Here is a 21746-nt window from a genome sequence, read left to right as displayed (position 1 = left end):
ATCTTTCTACTATTTTGGATAATGACCACCTTTCTTATTCTTTCCAGTATTTTGATGCTTGATCAAAATTAGGACCTTTACTAATGTTAGCCTAAACCTAAGGGAAAGAAAATGAAATAAAAACCCACTCTTCCAGGGATGAGCAGATATACAGGCCTGGATAAAAGGCTATCAAATGCTAAAAGTTATTCACACCTTGGAAACTATGCACAAGATCATCCTGTAACAAGGACTCATAGAAAATAGCAATTTCGGGCAGCACATGTGGCTCAGTGGGTAGGGTGCCAGCCCCATATACTAAGGGTGGCAGGTTCAAACCCAACCCCGGCCAAACTACAACAACAATAAAAAAATAGCTGGGGGTTGTGGCGGGCGCCTGTAGTCCCAGCTACTTGGGAGGGGGAGGCAAGAGAATCGCCTAAGCCCAGGAATTGGAGGTTGCTGTGAGGCCACTGCAGGGCGATAAAATGAGACTCTGTCTCCTAAAAAAAAAGGAAATAGCAATTTCACATCAGCAACCAACAAGACATTTATCACCTTCACTTCCATGTGAGCCACAACACTGCTCTGGCAGCTCTTCTTCCTGATGTGAGGTGAATTCTTTAAGTCTCTCATCTTCTGAGAGGGTCTGGCTGTGAATGGAGCAAGAGTCTTCATCTGACTGACTGCCTCTTCTACTACTGATGATACGATAAATTCCAGAGTCCAAGATGCTGAAACTTTCCTAAAAATGAAAAGAATTCCCCAAAAAATTAGAGTGAAAATTTCCTTTACAACACAATATAACTTTTTCACAGAAACACCAGCACTAAAGTAGAAAGTTGATAACAACAATTATGGCTTGTTAGAATAAACTGGGGAACAAGGCTGAAGAGCCCAGCAGCTGCGTCACTCACTTGTGCTAGTGGCACCAGTTACCATATTTCTCTAATTTGTCTTCAAAAGCCTGGCAGTGAGAAGACGGATCAAATAAGACAATCCTGACCTGCACTCATCCTCAAATTAGGATGAAGCATCTGAAATCATGTATCAGGATCAACATAACATGCTGGAGGCTATATGAGAACATCTGGGCATAGAAAATAACAAACAATGACAAAACAAAATGTGACTCAAACACACACCTAAATGGACGGTGCATATGGCTATCCAATAGCTGAAAGAAAAAAAAAATCCACCCCCGCCAAAAAATAATCTACATGGAAAGGTTCAGTGTAGGGATCCTAGAAATAGATGAGAACAACTCAATGGAGATATAACTTATTCTGCAAAAAAACCCTTTCAAAGTACTTACATATGATGAAATGGAGCTTCTTCTACTGCTACAAGCTGAATCCAAAGGTTCAAGTTTTAAGATCAGTTCTTCCAGTTGAGAAATTAGATCACTATAGGCTGCATGGTCCAGCTGTGATTTCAAATGCTCCAATTTCTCTACAGTCAAAGTTTTTCTTGCCTGATAAAAGGATAAGTAAAAAACCAATGGAATAGCTTATTGTTTGTAACTAATCTATATTCAAATGGCCAATACATTGAAAGAGATCTAATATAGACCATAAAACTTCAAAGATGCTTTGAGGCTTAGCAAGCTAGTGAAAGACTTAAGGAGAATTATCTTAGGAATAATGAATTTGATTAAGAGTTACTGGGCGGCACCTGTGGCTCAGTGGGTAGGGTGCTGGCCCCATATACAGAGGGTGGCGGGTTCAAGCCCGGCCCCGGCCAAAGTGCAACAACAAAAAAAATAGCTGGGCATTGTGGCGGGCACCTATAGTCCCAGCCCCTTCGGAGGCTAAGGCAAAAGAATCACCTAAGCTCAGGAGTTGGAGGTTGCTATGAGCTGTGATGTGATGGCACTCTACCGAGGGTGACAGAGTGAGACTCCGTCTCAAAAAAAAAAAAAACAAAAAAAACAGAGTTACCATACACATAATTACCTCCCTTAAAAATAAGTTCTGAAATTCAAATAAATTTGTGGGTAAACTTGGCTGGGCACAGTGGCTCACACCTGTAATCCCAGAACTCAGGGAGGCCCAAGCAGGCAGCTTGAGCTCAGGAGTTCAAGACCACATGAGTAAGAGCAAGATCCCGTCTCTAAAAATAGCCAGGCGTTGTAATAGGCACTATATATGTGTCTACTACTATATGTCCCAGCTACTTGGGAGGCTAAAGCAAGAGGATTGCTTGAGCCCAAGAGTTTAAGATTACTGTGAGCTGTAACACCTTGGTACTCAACCCCAGGGTGACTGACTGAGACTCTGTCTCAAAAAAAACCAAAAAATTTGTGGGTAACCTTGATTTTTTTTTTTAACTTATGTATTTATTTTTTTGGAGACAGAGTCTTACTCTGTTGCCATGGGTAGAGTGCCAGTACCACCATAGCTCACAGTAATCTCAAACTCTTGGGCCCAATGATCCTCTTGTCTCAGCGTTCCAAGTAGCTAGGACTAAAGGCACCTACCATAACACCTGGCTAATTTTTGTATTTCTCCTAGAGACAGGTCTTGCTCTTGCTCAACTCGTCTCAAACTCCTGAGTGCAAGCAATCTACCCGCTCTGGCCTCTCAGAGGACTAAGATAAAAGCATAAGCCACTGTGCCTGGCCAAATTTGATATTTTTTAAAAAGTGGAAAATGTACCTTTTTTCTTATCTTCCATCCACCCCTAGGCATATCTAACATGCTTTCTCTAGGGACTTATTGCTGTATCTGTAAGTTACATAGAAAGGGCTAATAAAGACAAGCAACTTTGTAAGACAATCCTGCAAACTAGGATTGTTTTACCAACCCTTGATAAACACCTCTACGTAAGCTCTGACTCACTCTGCTAGCAATGATGGAATTTTGGAAAAGACAGCATGTGTGAGCAGCCAGGTTCCACAGGCCTCTCCTTAGCAGGCGTTCCACACAGCGCTCCACAGATAACAGGAAGAGATGTGAGACTTTCCCATTCAGGTGCAAACAGAACAGCTCATTCTTGCAGACAGCTACATCCTGAATGTCTACAAAAAACACAGGGGTAAACACACAGGACATTAACCAAACACTTCTTTTTAAATTTTTGTAAGGGCAGAAATTATTTTAATAAATTCACTTCTCTTGTAGAGTTTGGCTTAATTATATTTCATCTTTATTTTTATACTTGCATTTCGATGAAAAATCATATTCTAAAAAATCAAGAAAAAACATGGGGAGAAAAAATACATCTCTCTGATAAAATCACATGTTTAATATGCTATTTTGTGTGAAAAAAAACTGGACTTTAATAAAAGAGAATAATCTACATTAGAGACCAGACTATAACAATCCTGCAAGTTACAGCCTGATGCTCAATGAATATCTGTGTTAGAATTTCTTGAAAGGACTTAAAAAACTAGTTGTCAAGGGATATCCTTAAGGAATTTAATCCACAAGAAATCATTGTGACCAGGCATGGTGGCTCACACCTGTAATCCTAGCACTTTGGGTGGCCGAGGCAGGTAGATTGCCTGGGCGCAGGAGTTTGAGACCAGCCTGAGCAAGAGCAAGACCCTGTCTCTAAGAAAAACAACTAGCCAGACATCGTGGCAGGCACCTATAGTCCCAGCTACTTGGGAGGCTGAAGCAAGAGGATCACTTGAGCTCAAGAGTTTGAGGTTGGAGCTATGACACCAGAGCACTTAACCCCAGGATAACTGAGTGAGACTCTGTCTCAAAAAAAAAAAAAAGAAGAAAGAAAGAAAAAGAAAAGAAATCATTATAGATCATACCAGTAAGTAAGAATTTATTTCTCTTTTTTTGTGGTTTTTACAAATTAGAAAAAGTTCCCAAAAGTCAACATATACTTTCAACTGAACATCAATGATAACAAAAGCTAGACTTCTCCCCATATCTAGCTTTTTTCAAAAGAATACAGAATACAAAAAGATACAGAAAATGATTTTCTCAATCTCAATCACATACAATGGCTGTTATTAGTCCTACAAGGACTTTTTGAACTCCAAACTATAAAATACAAAATGGGAGTCATAGCAAGACTTTTAGCAAGTATAAAGATTCAGGGCAAACAGAAGGGAAAAATTAAACCATTTGTTCCTTAGCAGCAGTTACTGATATTTAACTATTTAATTGTATATAAAATTACCCATGAAAACTGGAGGGCAGGCCAGGTGTGGTGGCTCATGCCTATAATCCTAGCACTCTGAGAGGCCAAAGCAGGTCATTCTTTGAGCTCAGGAGTTCAAGACCAGCCTGAGCAAGAGCAAGATCCTGTCTCTACTAAAACCAGAAAAATTAGCTAGCATTGTGGTAGGCGTCTGTGGTCCCAGACTTGGGAGACTGAGGCATGAGAAACTCTTGAGCCCAAGAGTTTGAGGTTGCTGTAAGCTATGATGATACTATAGCACTCTACCCAGGGTGACAGAGTAAGACTCAAAAAAACAAAAACAAAAACAACAACAAAAAAGAAAACTGGAGGACATTATGCTAAGTGAAATCTGCATAGGCACAAGCTTAAAGTTGATCTCATAGAAGTAAAAAGTAGAACCCAGATTACCAGAGTCTGGGAGAGGGAAGGGAAGAAAGGGAGAGATTTTTTAAAGGATATAAAATTATAGCTATTTAGATAGGAGGGATAAGTTATAGCGTTCTACACCATTATAAGATGACTATCGTTAATAATAACATGTATTAAATGAGAAAGTTCAAAAAAAAAAAAAAATAACACGTATTTTCAAATAGTGAGAAGAGAGGATATTGAATGTTCCCAACACAAATGATAAATATTTGAGATGAAAGATATGCTAATTATCCTGATCTGATCACTATACATTATATGTATCAAAAACATCACTATGTAGCCATAAATATATACAATTATTATATGTCAATTAAAAATACATAATGAAAAATAAAGTTCCCATGAAAAAATAAATAGCTGATGGGCAGCGCCTGTGGCTGAGTAGGGCGCCAGCCCCATATACCGAGAGTGGCAGATTCAAACCTGGCCCAGGCCAAACTGCAACAAAAAATAGCCAGGGGTGGTACCTGTGGCTAAGTGGGTAGGGCGCGGGCCCCATATACCAAGGGTGGCAGGTTCAAACCCAGCCCCAGCCAAACTGCAACAAAAAAATAGCCAGGCATTGTGGCGGGTGCCTGTAGTCCTAGCTACTCCGGAGGCTGAGGCAAGAGAATCACCTAAACCCAGGAGTTGGAGGTTGCTGTGAGCTGTGTCACGGCACTTTACCGAGGGCGATAACCTGAGACTGTCTCTATTTAAAAAAAAAAAAAAAATAGCTGGGCATTGTGGTGGGCGCCTATAGTCCCAGCTACTTGGGAGGCTAAGGCAAGAGAACTGCCTAAGCCCAAGAGCTAGAGGTTGCCGTGAGCTGTGACTCCACAGCACTCTACCAAGGGCGACAAAGTGAGACTCTGTCTCTAAAATACATAAATAAATAAACAGCTGAATATGAAATCATAAATGTATGTACCTTTGACTTCACTCCAAAGAAGAACTTGAACATTTTGAGGAATGAAAATATAAATTCCTTTTTCAGTCCAAGTCAGCATGCAATGCTCACTGCAAGAGAAAGGAGTCATGAGAATTTGAGTTTGGTAGGATACAATAGTTTATGATATATTAAACAATCACTTGACTTCTCATATAGCTATTAAGGTAAAATCAGACCATACAAAGAAAATACAATAGTGACCCTGCCAATCAAATCCTCACACCTTTCTATCTATAACAACAGCAAACTAAAAAAATAGCATACAATGAAGGCAAATTGGGAAAATTTCAAAAACATACACTACATATCTTCTAGAAAAAGAAAAGGCTGATATCTGGAGGAAAAGAAGCTTAGGGATGACTTACCTCATGTTTGTTAAAGCAGTTACACCTGTCATACTTGATATGACATTTAAAACAAAGACTTAACATCTTAAGGCCAATCACTGCTCTAGTGAGCCACTTTTAGGAACAGTAGCATTGACATCATTGGTTGTGGCCAGAGAACAGGCTGGAAATACCTGGTCAATTATGTGACAAGAGCTTCATTAAGTTCTCTGTCTACAAGTGTATTATCTAACTTTGTAGTAGCCTATCAAGGTAGATAGGATATTCCTATTTATAAAAAAGAAAACTAAGGCTCAGAGAGATGAAATAATTTGCTCAAGGCCATTCAATGCAGAAGAGTCAGAATTTATACCAAGGATACTCTGGCTCTAAAACCCAGACTTCTTTCTGTGTATCTCACAAAATCTACTGTCTCCATTTATCTTTACTAAGCCACCCACTATTTATCTAGAATCCTGCTGATTCCACCTAACTGAATTCTCAAAAAACAATACATTCCCTAACTATCAAACTCAATAACCTTCCATCATTTCCCATTTTCTTGAACCCAAGCAGAAGCCACCACTGCTGACTGTTCCTTCCTTCTTGAACCTCACTTCCCTGGACTCCAGGACACTGTACTTTCTTGGTTCTCTACCTTTCTCTTCAGTCCTCTCATATTCTCCCTCTCTGCTCATCCCTTTCTATACTCATTTACAGATGTGTGTGTGTATATACTGATATATATACACCGACATCAAGCTGGAATGCAGAGATGTGACCACAGCTCACCGCAGCCTCAAATTCTTAGGTTCAATCCTACCACCTTGAGTAGCTAGAACCACGTGCGAGCAACATCACATACCCCACTGATCTTTTCATTTATTTTATTTTTTTATTGTTAAATCATAGCTGTGTACATTAGTGCAATCAAGGGGTACAATGTGTTGGTTTCATATACAATCTGAAATATTCTCATCAAACTGTTCAACGTAGCCTTCATGGCATTTACTTAGTTATGGTATGTAGACATTTGTATTCTGCATTTAGTAAGTTTCGCCTGTACCCATTCTAAGATGCACTGTAGGTGTGGCCCCACCCATTGTCCTCCCCCCACACTAACCTCCACCCTCCCTTCCCCTTCCTTGGCCCTTTCCCCATATTCTTTTTTTTTGTTTTGTTTTTTTCCATGTTTATTATTCTTAAGTTAAATGCATTGTGTTTTCATTTTTAATTATATAATATATGCTAATTATAAAATATTCTTGCGATCTATAAAACACATAGGTCTAATCTTACTGTCATTTCCTCTCCAACAGAGAGAGATAGTTTGGCATTTTAGTATTACATTGTGCTAAAAAATTATGTGATTTATGAGTCATTTTTTTAACAAATTCATCCATTAGAGTTTTAGGCTTTAGCTTAATTTTCAATTGCTCAAAAAACAAGTTGATGTTGCTTGATTTTATTTATATTTCTTCTACTTTTCTGTAAGCAGATATAACTTTTCAAAAATACAGTCAATTCCCCAACTTGTATGTCGTTCTTCAAAAACATCAACTGTCTCAAGACAATGGGTACTGCAAATTGTACCAAACAACCTTTTAATTTCAGCTTCTGGAACATAAAATGGTGGGCCTGCATGTTTAGTTGGATCGTAATAAACAACAGCCAGTAGGTACTGAAACCCTTTTCTCAGCAAGGACAGCATTATGTCTGCATAGCATTCACGATCACCTGGATTAATGGCCACTAATGCTCCTCTATCCCAAATCCTGTCAAATTTGCCAATATTTGTTCTGGGAAGATCAAAAATGGAAGATCAACAATACAATGAAATGTTCCCTGAAGAACTCTTAAACATTTTGGCTCCAGGAATTTCTGTGATTTGTTCTTCTGAGTAAGCGAGATTCTGCTCTGTAAAAAATTCTCGTATCCCAAGTTCACTGATTTCCACACCAACTACACTGTGTCCCAGGTCTGCAAACCATTTCATTTCAACTGCTTTTCCACAAAGAGGAAAAAACACCCTCAGTCCGCTCTTGCCTTTAAGAAAAGTATCCAAATGCTTCTTTAATAACTGATGTCCTTGTTCCTGATGAAATGCAATTTTGCGGTTCACCCACTTGTCTTGCCATTCTTCCAGAGTTAGTGCTTGGTTTCTTTGTACCTCAGTATCAGGGTACTCTTTAATGTCAAGGGACGTTTTTGGAGTATCCATACTTTCATATATTTCTTGTCTCACAGCATGTCTCCAAGACTGCTCGACCTCGTTATTCCCAGTTCCCACTTCTGGTCCCTGAATGCCATTTCAAAGGGCGATCGCTGGGGTGTCCTCGCCTGTTAGGACCCCCATTCCCAGGAATCCTTATCTCAAGGTTACATACTCTTAGCAAGTGGTTCCACTCCTACCCCTGCAGCCTCCCTCCGCCCCGCGGAGCCTACCTCCCCTTTCCCCATATTCTTATGCTATAGTTGGGTTATAGCCTTCATGTGAAAGCTATAAATTAGCTTCATAGTAGGGCTGAGTACATTGGATACTTTTTCTTCCTTTCCTGAGATACTTTGCTAAGAAGAATATGTTCCAGCTCCATCCATGTAAACATGAAAGAAGTAAAGTCTCCATCTTTCTTTAAGGCTGCATAATATTCCATGGTATACATGTACCACAATTTCCTAGTCCATTCGTGGGTCAATGGGCACTTGGGCTTCTTCCGTGACTTAGCAATTGTGAATTAGGCTGCAATAAATATTCTGGTACACATGTCTTTATTATATTGTGATTTCTGGTCTTCTGGGTATAAACCTAGTAAAGGAATTATAGGATCAAATGGCAGGTCTATATTTAGGTCCCTAAGTATTCTCCTATTCTCTCTAATACGTTCGTATTAGTGTGCATTCCCACCACCAGTGTAGAAGTGTGCCCTTTCCTCCACATCCATGCCAACATCTCTGGTTTGGGGATTTTGGTGATATCCCCACTCTTACTGGGGTTAGGTGATATCTCATAGTTTTGATTTGCATTTCTCTCATGATCAAAGATGATGAGCTTTTTTTCATGTGTTTGTAGATTGTGTCTCTGTCTTCTTTAGAAAGTTTCTCTTCAAGTCCCTTGCCCACCCTGAGATGGGATCACTTGTTCTTTTCTTGTGACTACGTTTGAGTTCTCTGTGGATTCTAGTTATTAGACCTTTATCGGAGGTGTAACTTGAAAATATTTTCTCCCATTCTGAGGGCTGTCTGCTTGCTTTACTATGTTCTTGGATGTGCAGAAGCTTTATAGTTTGATCAGGTCCCAGTAATGTATTTTTGATCTTGATTCAATTGCCTGGGGAGTCCTCCTCATAAAATATTCACACAGGCCGATTCCTTCAAGAGTTTTCCCTGCATTTTCTTCAAGTATTTTTATAATTTCATGTCTTAAGTTTAAATCTTTTATCCAGTCTATCTTAGTTAATGGTAAACAGTGTGGGTCCAGTTTCAGTCTTTTACAGATTGCCAGCCAGTTCACCCAGCACCATTTGTTAAATAGGGAATCTTTTACCCACTGAATGTTTTTAATTGGCTTGTCAAAGATCAAATAATGGTAAGTAGCTGGATTCATCTCTTGGTTCTCTATTCTGTTCCATACATCTACTTATCTGTTTTTGTGCCAATACTATGCTGTTTTGATCACTATCGATTTATAGTACAGTCTCAGGTCTGGTAGCGTGATTCCTCCTGCTTTGTTTTTATTGCTCAGTGATGTTTTGGCTATTCGAGGTTTTTTCTGATTCCATATAAAGCAAAGTATTATTTTTTCAAGATCTTTAAAGTATGACAATGGAGTTTTAATAGGAATTGCATTAAAATTATATATTGCTTTGGGCAGTATGGACATTTTAACAATGTTGATTCTTCCCAGCCATGAGCATGGTATGTTTTTCCATCTGTTAACATCTTCGGCTATTTCTTTTCTTAGAGTTTCATAGTTCTCTTTGTAGAGATCTTTCACATCCTTTGTTAGGTATACTCCCAAACAGTTCATCTTCTTTGGCACTACTGTGAAAGGAATAGAGTCCTTGACTGTTTGTTTGGCTTGGTTATTGTTGGTATATATAAAGGCTACAGATTAATGGGTGTTGATTTTGTAGCCTGAGACATTGCTGTATTCCTTGATCACTTCTAAAAGTTTTGTAGTAGAATCCCTAGTGTTTTCCAGATACACGATCATATCATCTGCAAAGAATGAAAGTTTGATCTCTTCTGATCCTATGTGGATACCCTTGATCACCTTTTCTTCCCTAATTGCAATGGCTAGAACTTCCATTACAATGTTAAAGAGCAATGGAGACAATGGGCAGCCTTGCCTGGTTCCTGACCTAAGTGGAAATGATTTCAATTTAACTCCATTCAGTATAATATTGGCTGTGGATTTGCTGTAGATGACCTCTATTAGTTTAAGAAATGTCCCTTCTATATCAAGTTTTGTAAGTGTTCTGATCATGAAGGGATGCTGGATATTATCAAAAGCTTTTTCTGCGTCAATTGAGAGAATCATATGATCTTTATTTTTTAGTTTGTTTCTGTGCTGAATTACATTCATAGATTTACGTATATTGAACCAGCCTTGAGAGCCTGGGATAAATCCCACTTGGTCATGGTGTATAATTTTTTTGATGTGTTGTTGGATTCTGTTTGTTAGGATCTTATTGAGTACTTTAGCATCAATATTCATTAGTGATATTGGTCTATAATTTTCTTTTCTTGTCGGGTCTTTCCCTGGTTTGGGGATCAAGGTGATGTTTGCTTCATAGAATGTGTTAGGTAATATTCCTTCTTTTTCTATATTTTGGAAGAGGTTTAGTAATATAGTTACTAGTTCTTCTTTAAAGGTTTGGTAGAATTCTGACGTAAAACCATCTGGTCCTGGGCTTTTCTTTTTAGGGAGATTTTGTATAGTTGATGCTATTTCAGAACTTGATATAGGCCTGTTCAACATTTCCACTTTGTTCTGGCTAAGTCTTGGTAGGTGGCATACTTCCAGGTATTGGTCGATTTCTTTCAGATTTTCCTATTTCTGAGAGTAGAGTTTCTTGTAGTATTCATTAAGGATTTTTTGTATTTCTGAGGGGTCTGTTGTTATTTCATTGTTACCATTTCTGATTGATATAATTAGGGATTTTATTCTTTTTTTCCTGGTTAGCTTGGCCAAAGGTTTATCTATTTCATTGATCTTTTCAAAAAACCAACTTTTGAATTTATCGATCTGTTGTATAATTCTTTTGTTTTCAATTTCATTTAATTCTGCTCTGATTTTGGTTATTTCTTTTCTTCTGCTGGGTTTGGGGTTGGAATGTTCTTCCTTTTCCAGTTGCTTGAGATGTCCCATTAATTTATTAACTTCCTCTCTTTCCATTTTCTTGAGAAGCCTTGCAGTGCTATAAACTTCCCTCTTTGGAATGCCTTTGCAGAACCTCAGAGGTTCTGGTAATTCTTGTCTTCATTGTTGTTTTGTTTCAAAAATTTGGTGATTTCCTTAACCTCGTCTATAACCCATCTATCCTTCAGCATAAGGTTGTTTAGCTTCCATATTTTTGTATAGGTATGCAGGTTCCTGTTGTTATTGAGTTCAACTTTTATTCCATGATGGTCTGAGAAGATGCAAGGAATAATGTCCATATTTTTAAATTTGCTGAGGTTAGATTTGTGGCCTAGGATGTGGTCGATTTTGGAGTATGTTCCGTGGGCTGATGAGAATATGTATTCAGTTTTGTTGGGATGAAATGTTCTGTAGATGTCTGTTAAGTCCAGATGTTGAATGGTTCAGTTTAAATCTAAAATTTCTTTGCTTAGCTTCTTTTTGGAGAATCTATCCAGCACTGCTAAAGGGGTGTTAAAATCTCCAACTACTATGGAACTGGAGGAAATCAAGTTGCTCATGTCTGTTAGACTTTCTCTTATAAATTTAGGTGCGTTGGTTGGGTGCATAAATATTAATAATTGAAATCTCATCATATTGAGTATTACCTTTGACAAATATGAAGCATCCATCCTTATCCTTCCTAATTTTGTTTGCTTTAAAGCCTATTGCATCTGCGAATAGGATTGCAACACCTGCTTTTTTCTGCTTTCCATTTGCCTGAAGTATAGATGACCATCCCTTCACCCTGAGTCTATATTTGTCTTTTAATGTTAAGATGAGATTCTTGCATGCAGTAGATATCTGGCTTGTGTTTTTGTATCTAGTCAGTCAACCTGTGCCTCTTTAGAGGACAATTCAAACCATTCACATTAATTGAGAATATTGAAAGGCCTTTCGAGAGTCCGGTGGACATTTTTAACCCTTTTGTCACCATGGATGTTGGAATTTGATCAAAATTTTCTGGGTGGGTTTACTTTTGTGGTGGAGGTTTACGCTGGTCTTTATGAAGGATAGGTCTGAGAATATCCTGGAGAGCTGGTTTAGTTATGGCAAATTTCTTCACCATGTGAATGTCATTGAAGTATTTAATTTCTCTATCAAAAATGAAACTCAGTTTAGCTGGGTACAGGATCCTGGGTTGAAAGTTATTTTGTTTTAGGAGATTAAAAGTCGATGACCATCCTCTTCTAGCTTAAAAGGTTTCAGCAGAGAGATCTGCAGTTATTCTAATATTCTTCCCCTTGTAGGTGATGGTTTTCTTTCGTCTGGCAGCTTTCAGAATTTTCTCCTTCATATTAACTTTAGTGAAATTGATTATGATGTGTCTGGGGGATGTCTTATTTTGGTTGAGTCGTGCTGGAGTTCTGAAACTGTCTGCTATCGGAATTTCAGAATCTCTTGGCATGTCTGGAAATTTCTCCTTCATAATCCCATGGAGAAGAGACTCTGCGCCTTGTGAAGCCACTTCATCGCTTTCAGGGATCCCTATAAGACGAATATTGGTTTTCTTTGAATTATCCCAGAGCTCTCTGAGAGAGTGATCTGTTTTTGCCCTCCATTTCTCTTTCTCTTTGAGAGTTGGGAGCTTTCAAAAGCTTTGTCTTCAATGTCAGAAATCCTTTCTTCTGCTTGCTCCATTCTGTTACTGAGGGATTCTACTGTGTTTCTCAGATGTTTGAGGGCTACAACTGTTTGTCTCAATGTGTCAGAATCTTTGGTCATTTGGTCTTTGAATTTGTTGAATTCTTGAGATATCTTTTGGGTTACTTGCTGGGAATTCTAATTCGATCTTATTTGCTATCCAGATTCTGAATTCGATTTCTTACATCTCAGCTATTTGTTTGTGCATGGGATCTTGTGCTGTCTGCCCCATTGATCCTCGGGGGAGTCGATCTACTCTGATTATTCATATTGCCGGAGTTTTTCTGTTGATTTTGCCTCATGATTGTTTTTCACCATTGCCTCTGGCCGTCCTAAGAGTTGGGGAGGTGTCTCTGCAAGATTAGACCCCAGCGGGATCACTGTATTGTTGCTGGATCTTTGTAGGGAGTGACCCTGTGTAGTTCCTCTGGGGCTGCCCCAGCCAGGGAGTTCTGCTTGTAGAAGCAGCTCTGGAGTATGACACACCAGGATCTAGCAACAGGGTGGGGGGTTATGCACATGGTTCTGGGAATGCCTAGCACCCAGTGACTTTGGCACAGAGAGCCCAAGGCTCCAGCGTCTCTGGCCAGAAGGGCTCTGTGCAGAGGCAGAGAGGGCTCCAGAGGGCACGTGGCTACCAGAGTCCCTGGCCAGACAAGCAGGCCGGTGTGGAGGTAGGGAGGGTACAGGAGTGAGAATGCAGGGTTGCATAGCTCCCCCAATTCCTGGTCAGGGTATGCGGAGGCCCAGCGGGCGCATGTCGTGTGTCGGGGTTCATGGCACAGCTCTTACCGAGGTCCAGGCAGGCACCGATCGCCGTTGCGGCGCAGTTCTTACAGAGGTCCAGGCAGCGCAGCTCTTATGGAGGTCCGGGTGGGAGCTGATTGCGGTCATGGCACAGCTCTATGGAGGTCTAGGTGGGAGCCGATCGCAGTTGTGGAGCAGCTCTTATAAAAGTCCGGGCGGCGCAGCTCTTACAAAGGTCTGGGCAGGAGCCAATTGCGGTTGTGGCACCAATCTTTTTATTTTTTGTACAGATTGGGTCTCACTATGTTGCCCAGGCTGGGTTCTTGTTAGAATAAATTAATTTTTTTAAATTTCAGATTAATGTGAGGGTACAGTTGATTAGGTTGCAATGTTTGCATTTGAGTAAGGTCCCTATTTTAGTTGTGTTCTGCACCCAGGAGGTGTGCCATATACCTTTACATTGTGCCCATTCAGCAGAAGCACACCCACCCCTTCCCTTCTCCTCCCTCCCCTCAACTTGAATTAAATTGAGTTTTTCGCTTGTGGGCATGTATTAGTTTGTCTACTGGCATCACATTAGTATTGAATATACTGCATACCTGCTTTTCCATTCTTGTGATACTTTACTAAGAAGTATGTGTTTTAACTCTATCCAGGTTAATATAAAAGATGTAAAGTCTTTATCTTTTTTATGACTGAACAGTATTCCATGGTATACACATACCATAATTTATTAATCCAATCAGGGATTGATGGGCACTTGGGTTGTTTCCTGATCTTGGCAGTTGTAAACTGAGCTGCGATAAACAATCTAGTGCAAATGTCCTTATGATAAATTGATATTTTTTCTTGGGTTTTTTTTGGTTTTTTTTGGGGGGTGGAGTGGGGTTTTTTGGGGGGTTTTTTGTTTATTTTTGGTTTTTGGCCGGGGCTAGGTTTGAACCTGCCACCTCTGGCATATGGGACTGGCGCCCTACTCCTTGAGCCACAGGCACCGCCGATATTTTTTCTTGTGTGTAAATACTTTCTAATGGGATTACAGGATCAAATGGAAGGTCTATTGTGAGTTCTTTGATGATTCTCCATACTTCTTTCCAAAAAAGCTGTATTAGCGGTGGCATGGTGGCTCATGCCTTTAATCCTAGCAGTCTAGAAGGCTGAGGCAGGAGGACTGCTTGAGCTCATAAGTTCAACACCAGCTTGAGCAAGGGCAAGACCCTGTGTCTACTGAAAATTAAAAACCTGGTTTGGTGCCTGTAGCTCAAGCGGCTAGGGCGCCAGCCACATATACCAGAGCTGGCGGGTTCGAATCCAGCCTGGGCCCACCAAACAACAGTGACAGCTATGGCCAAAAAATAGCCGGGCATTGTGGCTAGCACCTGTAGTCCCAGCTACCTGGGAGGCTGAGGCAACAGAATTGCTTAAGCCTAAGAGTTGGAGGTTGCTGTGAGCTGTGACACCGCAACACTCCACCCAGGGTGACAGCTTGAGACTCTGTCTCAGAAATAAATAAATAAAAATAAAAAAACTAGCCAGGGTCTGTGGTGGGCATTTATATTCCCAGTTACCCAGGAGGCTGAGACAAAGGATCACTTGAGCCCACAAGTTTGAGGTTGCTGTGAGCTATGATGCCACTGGCACTCAACCCAGAGCAACAGAGTGAGACTGTCTCAAAAAAAAAAACCAAGGAGGCTATATTAGTTTGCGATCCCATCAACAATGTAAAAATATTCCCTTCTCTTCACATGCACACCAGATTCTGCACCTTTGGGACTTTATGATGTGGGCTATTCTCACTAGGGTTAGGTGATACCTTGGGGTGGTTTTGATTTGCATTCCCAGGCTGTTTTTTAACTCCTGGCCTCAAGCAATCCTTCCACCTCTCCTCCCAAAGAGCTGGAATTACAGATGTGAGCTACCGCTACCAGCCAATATTCATAATACATATAAGAGAGTGGTGATGATGGAGGAATGATTAAGTTTTGAAAGCAGTACATGGGAACAAATGTCTAATCTAAGCCTGCTGTAGGAGTCAGCAAAGATTTCAAAGTGGCATTAATTATTGCTTAAGGTGAGGAGTAGGCAGAGCCAGATCACGAAAAGCTTTGTTTACCATGGCAGGGACTGTGACAGAAGATTTAAATAGATACACTCAAAAGAATAACCATTGGTTATGGAGAACCAAGCATACTGTGGCCTAGCTATCAGAAAACATACTCTTAGGTGAGGGACTCCCCCATGCCTGACACATCACACCATGGTCAACGAATATTGAAGTGCCTATTATGTGCCAGGTGTGGTGGCTAACTCCTATAATTCCAGAACTTTGGGGGGCCAAGGCAGAAGGATCACTTGAGGTCAAGAGTTTGAGACCAGACTGGGCAACACAGCAAGACCTGTCTCTACAAAAATAAAAGTTAAAAGAATTAACTGGTGTGGTGGCATGTGCCTGTAGTCCAACCAGTCAGGAGGCTGAAGTGGGAGAACCACTTCAGCCCAGGAATTTGAGCTTACAGTGAATTACGATCATACCCCTGTACTCCAGCAACAGAGTAAAATCCTGCCTCCACAAAAAAAAAAAAAAAAAATTCTCTCATGTGCCAGGCACTAGCCCAAGCATTGAGAATACAACACTGTGAACAGACACAAAGCCCTCATAGTATTAGGAGTAAGACAGGTATAAAGACTGTACATAATTATAAACTGCAGTAAGTGCCATAACAGAAGAGTGGTAAAGGAGGAAGAGTTTTTATTTTATTTCATTTTTTTATATATATTTTTTGAGATAGAGTCTCACCATGTCACCCTTGGTAGAGTGCCATGGTATCACAGCTCACAGCAACCTCAAACTCTTGGACTTAAGCAATCCTCTTGCCTCAGCCTCCCAAGTAGCTGGGACTACAGGCATCCACCACAACACCCAGCTATTTTTTTTTGTTGTTGTAGTTGTCGTTGTTTGGCAGGCCCAGGCTGGGTTCAAACCTGCCAGTCCTGGTGCATGTGGCTGGCACCCTAATTGCTGAGATACAGGCGCCGAGCTGGAGAAGTTTTTAATATGCTTTATCTAATTATGGGTAAGTAAATAGCTGTCTTTCTCCAGTAACTTTCAGGATGACTTACGGATTTCTTAAAGTGTTATAAAGTTTATACTTCACTTTTAAATCCCTCAGTGTAGGTAGTGTGGCATAGACAAAATTAGTTTTTATCCGTATCATTAGGGGCAATTGGTTAACATTTCAACCACTAGTTTAAAAATACATTCCAAAAGTAGACAGCCCTTAAAAAACCCAATCAGGGGTCCATGTTCCACTGCACCCCATAATAACCTCTAAATAACATTTTCTGAATCTACATTAGAGACCTTATTAATTAGCCAAAATGATATTAGAAATAATTCTTCATTGATAAAATAAAAAGAGTTTAAGACACATTGAGTGGAAATCACACATCGATACTCCCATGCTTGCAGAACAAGGTATAAGAACCAGCAGGCCCACCAGCTGATAGCCTTCAGAACGACACTCCATTAGGTGCTGCACTTAATAGTAGATTCCACACCCAATCCAACTAGAAGACGGGTGGAACTCTGACATTAAAATACAGCTGAATCTAACTTGAGCAGATCTTTCATGCAAGGTATGTGTACCTAAACAGTTGAGAGCTGAAATTTCACCAAGCTTACAAGAATAAGTCTTTTATACCTACTTCCTAATAAACATAAATCTGTGTGGCAGATTTCAGGCTGGGCCTTGCTTTCATTATAGCACCCTCTTAGGTAGAGAAAGTTATGAGAAAGCAAGTACTTGCAGCTCTTCTAATTGTCAGAATTTCCCTAGCAATTATAAACTCTCTAACGGGAAGTATTCCTGAGATCTTTCCATTCCTCTTTATATACAGAACATTTCATGTAACATAGATACTTCCCAATTTTCCAAAAATAATTTAGTGCAAAACAACCTTAAAAAGCTAACTGTATCTGAACAAGCCACAAAAAGAAAATGTTTTTTTTTGTTTTTTTTTTAAGTTCAAAGGGAAACTTACCTAAGATGCAAGAGTTTGGGGAAAGACAAAGACTGGGAGGATCCAGCTGTATGATCATACTGAGGTTCTGATCTAGAAAGTAAGCAAATCTGTTAAAGACTTAATCACAATACAAAAGTATCAATGTAGGGAAATTCTTGTCTACAAAACAAACTCTAGAACCTAATTGCACCTGCCCTAATTCAACTCTAATAATAGGAAAGCTAATTGATTGAAATCTTTTTGGTTTCTCTGAATCTTTTAATAAAAATTCGACTCTTAAAACACATAATAAAGATCATATCAATGTACACAGCTATGGTTTAATAAAAAAAAAAAACACATAATAAAGGCTCAGCACCTGTAGCCCGGGCCTGCCAAACAACAATGGCAACTACAATCAAGAAATAGCTGGGTGTTGTGGTGGGGGCCTATAGTCCCAGCTACTTGGGAGGCTGAGGCAAGAGAATCACTTAAGCCAAGAGTTGGAGGTGCTGTGTGAGCTGTGATGCCACAGCACTCTACCCAGGGCAACAGCTTGAGGTTCTGTCTCAAAAAGGAAACAAACAAACAAACAAAAACACATAATAAAATCTTTAACACAAATAGCATATGAGAGATTTTTTAACCCAATCCTTCCATATAGGTCTCTCAACCAATATGCCCACACAAATCATTACCTTAGAGTAATCACAGGGAGAGGTGGCAACGACAGGAGTTTCTTGAACTGATGTGTGCTTATGACTTCCCCATCAAAGTTCACTTCCCACATCCTGGAGCCAGGACGAGCACAGTATATCAGAGGTTGCTGACCCCCAGAACATCTTTCCGGAAAGAAACAAGCTCCATATTCTCCATCTCTTTCCTTGTTTCCAATTTTCCAAAACTTTTCTCTAGAACCCAGAAAGAGAAAGCATGTTTACTTACAAAAAGTTTAAAAACAATGGCACTACAAATCAGCATGGCTGCAATAATCCTGCCCAAAATGTCTTCTTTATTCATATTAGCAATATACTGACAAGAACAGAATGGTAAAGTCAAAATGGGGTTCTGGCTCTGATTTTCCATTTGCTGTTTCTGTGACAGGAAGTGAACCATTTCACCTTAGTACTCAGCTTATGAGCCACAGAATAAATGGCTCAGAATTAATGTGATGGCCCTTTACAAAAAGAATTTTTTTGTTTTTTTGAGACAGAATCTCACTATGTTGCCCTTGGTAGAGTACTGTGGTGTCACAGCCCGTAGCAACCTCAAACTCTTGGGCTGAAGTGATTCTCTTGCCTCAGCCTCCCAAGTAGCTGGGACTACAGGTGCCTGCCACAACACCTGGCTATTTTTTGTTGCAGTTGTCATTGTTGTTTAGCTGGCCCGGGTTTGAACCCGCCACCTTCGGTGTATATGGCTAGCACCATAACCACTGTGCTACAGGCACGGAGCCCCTTTTCAAATTTAATAAGTGAGTACTACCAAACCATCTCTCACACCTTGGCTCCTACTGATTACATCCCAAGTAACTTTGTAAGACGCTCTTTGGACACTCCATGGAAGCTACTAATCAACCTCTTAAACCCTATCTCCAAACTGCTTCCTCACCACAAACTTCCAACAAACTCCTCACTCTTTCCTCAGAATGCCAGGTTCTTCTGAAGCTCTGCTCCCTTAGGATTATGTAAGTTAGATATATAAAAAATCTTAAAAAAAAAAATCTTAGTACACTGCCTAGGAAAACGGAAAGTGAGAATGATGAAGAAGCTGTCTCTTCCTAAAAACTGCTGTTATTTATTCTTCATGACTCCACTCCATCATTCTTCCTCTGAGAAACCTCCTTGACTCTCAAATGCTGAACCACAAGCTCCCTTGTCTGTATTTCCATACCATTTATCACATTATAGATGGTAATTATATCTATTTCAAGAGTAGATTACGGCTTTTCAGGACAAAAGTCCTATCTTACTTCTCTTTAGTTAATTCCCAGTATGTAGCATAGCTACTGATCCACAGGAAACACTTAATAGTTGAGTTTTTAGGTCCCCACAAACTCAATCTCTTTAATGGAGAATAATCTAATATGCTCTCTAACATGAATTTACTAGATGACCTCTAATAAGTCAATAAATATTTCTGTACTTATTTTGCTTCATGTATAAAATATAGCATCTGCTTTATTGTAAGAATATGGATGTAAAAGTGCTTTGAAATGCACACAGAGCAATATAAGAAGTTATAGTCTTATTATATTCCTTATTTAGGAAATAAGGTATTTCTTATTTATTTTATTTTTATTTATTTATTTATTTTGAGACAGAGTCTCACTATGTCACCCTTGGTAGAGTGCCATGGCGTCACAGCTCACAATAACCTCAAACTCTTGGGCTTAAATTCTCTTAGCAATTGCTAAATTGCTAAAAATTCTCTTAGCAATTCTCTTGCCTCAGCCTCCTAAGTACCTGGGACTATAGGCACCTGCCACAACACTCCGCTATTGTTTTTTTTTCTTTGAGACAGAGCCTCAAGGGGTCACCCTGGGTAGAGTACTGTGCCATCACAGCTCACAGCAACCTCCAACTCTTGGGCTCAAGGGATTCTCCTGCCTCCACCTCCCAAGTAGCTGGGATTATAGGCGCCTGCCACAACACCTGGCTATTTTTTGGTTGCAGCCGTCATTGTTGTTTGGCAGGCCCAGGCTGGATTCGAACCCACCAGCTCAAGTGTATGTGGCTGGTGCCTTAGCCACTTGAGCCACAGATGCCGAACCCACCCAGCTATTTTTTTGTTGCAGTTGTCATTGTTGATTAGCAGGCCCGGGCCAGGTTCGAACCCATCACCCTCGGTGTATATGGCTGGCGCCGTGACCACTGTGCTAAGGCCGCCAAGCCTCTTATTTATTGTATATCCTCTATGATGCCTAATATAATGTTAAGGATCCAAAGTACAGTATATGTTTACTGAGTGAAAAAATGCAGTCAATTCATTTTCATTTGTATTGCCATTAATCTTACTTTCTACGTTTTTTTTCTTTCTCAGAGACAGTCTTTCTCTGTCACCCTAGGAGAGTGCCATGGTGCCACAGTTCACAGCAACCTCAGATTCTTGGACTCAAGCGATGCTCTTGTTTCAGTCTCCCATGTAGGTGGGCCTACAGGTGCCAGCCACAAATCCTGGCTAGTTTTTCTATTTTTAATAAAGACGGGGTCTCTCTCTTGCTCAGGCTGGTCTGTTAACTCCTGAGCTCAAGGGATTCACTCTTCTCAGCCTCCCAGAGTGCGAGAATTATAGACATGAGCCACCACACCTGGCTACTTTCCACATTTTCAAACAAACAATATGTGACAGATACAAGGTTAGATATTTTCGTTATCTTAATTAATCCTTAAAACTACCTATATAAAGCAAATTCATATCTATCACTGTGGTTAGTCACTAGGAGTCCCATTTTTTTGTTTAAATGCTGTTTGTGGACGGTGCCTGTGGCTCAAAGGAGTAGGGTGCCAGCCCTATATGCCTAAGGTGGCGGGTTCAAACCCAGCCCCAGCCAAAAAAAAAGAAAAAGAAAAAATGCTGTTTGTGATGAATTTCGGGGTGGCACAGAGGTTAAAAATGCTATTTGTTAGGAGGGAATACAGGTTGAAACAAAGAAAACTTTAACTTAAATATATTTTTAAGTTATTGTACTATCCATGTCCCTGACAACTAAATTCTAGCTAAAGGAAAGTACTTGTCTCTAAACATGTTAGTTTTTTTGCAGTAGATGCGATCTTACTGTCATCCAACTCTAGTTCACCCTGTGAAATGGGTGTTCATTATACAACTCTCTCTCTTTTGTGTATGCTCAAAATTCTCTACAACAAATTTTTAAAAGAAGAAATGGTCTTGAGAAATATGGTCGCTTGGCCTTCTCTCACAGCACTTACATCAAGCCTCACATTGGGGGTTCACTGACTACTTGTCTTAGTCACCCGCTGGACTGTCTCAGTCTCTTCTACCTCCTCACTACTCTCTAACATCAGCTTATATACAAGTGGTTCCTTACTATTATCTGTATTATTGACTGAGGGTTTGGGGCTAGATAACTTCTAAGTCTCTTCCAGTTCTAAAATTCTATATTTCTGATGACTCATGGTTG

General features: G+C 40.0%; 1 protein-coding gene and 1 pseudogene across 6 annotated transcripts in view; both read right to left on the bottom strand.

Annotated features, from left to right (window-relative positions):
- The window catches only part of HPS5 (HPS5 biogenesis of lysosomal organelles complex 2 subunit 2), a 54223-nt gene that overhangs the window by 21983 nt on the left and 10494 nt on the right, over positions 1 to 21746 (bottom strand). For all 5 annotated transcript variants that reach the window (XM_053561565.1, XM_053561562.1, XM_053561561.1 and 2 more), the window contains 6 exons: positions 18304 to 18516; positions 17645 to 17716; positions 5465 to 5553; positions 2820 to 2998; positions 1295 to 1453; positions 538 to 724 (listed from right to left, as the gene is read on the bottom strand). In XM_053561565.1, the coding sequence (XP_053417540.1) occupies positions 538 to 724; positions 1295 to 1453; positions 2820 to 2998; positions 5465 to 5553; positions 17645 to 17716; positions 18304 to 18516 (899 nt within the window). The remainder of the gene's footprint in view (positions 1 to 537; positions 725 to 1294; positions 1454 to 2819; positions 2999 to 5464; positions 5554 to 17644; positions 17717 to 18303; positions 18517 to 21746) is intronic.
- LOC128565202 (thiopurine S-methyltransferase-like) lies at positions 7261 to 8236 on the bottom strand (annotated as a pseudogene). Its single transcript, XR_008374226.1, has one exon. The product of XR_008374226.1 is annotated as a thiopurine S-methyltransferase-like (transcript).

This window comes from Nycticebus coucang, chromosome 14 (genome assembly GCF_027406575.1).
Source record: "Nycticebus coucang isolate mNycCou1 chromosome 14, mNycCou1.pri, whole genome shotgun sequence".
NCBI classification, from domain to species: domain Eukaryota; kingdom Metazoa; phylum Chordata; class Mammalia; order Primates; family Lorisidae; genus Nycticebus; species Nycticebus coucang.
The sequence above is the reverse complement of the archived record's forward strand: the minus strand, read 5'-3'. Positions and strand labels throughout refer to the sequence as shown.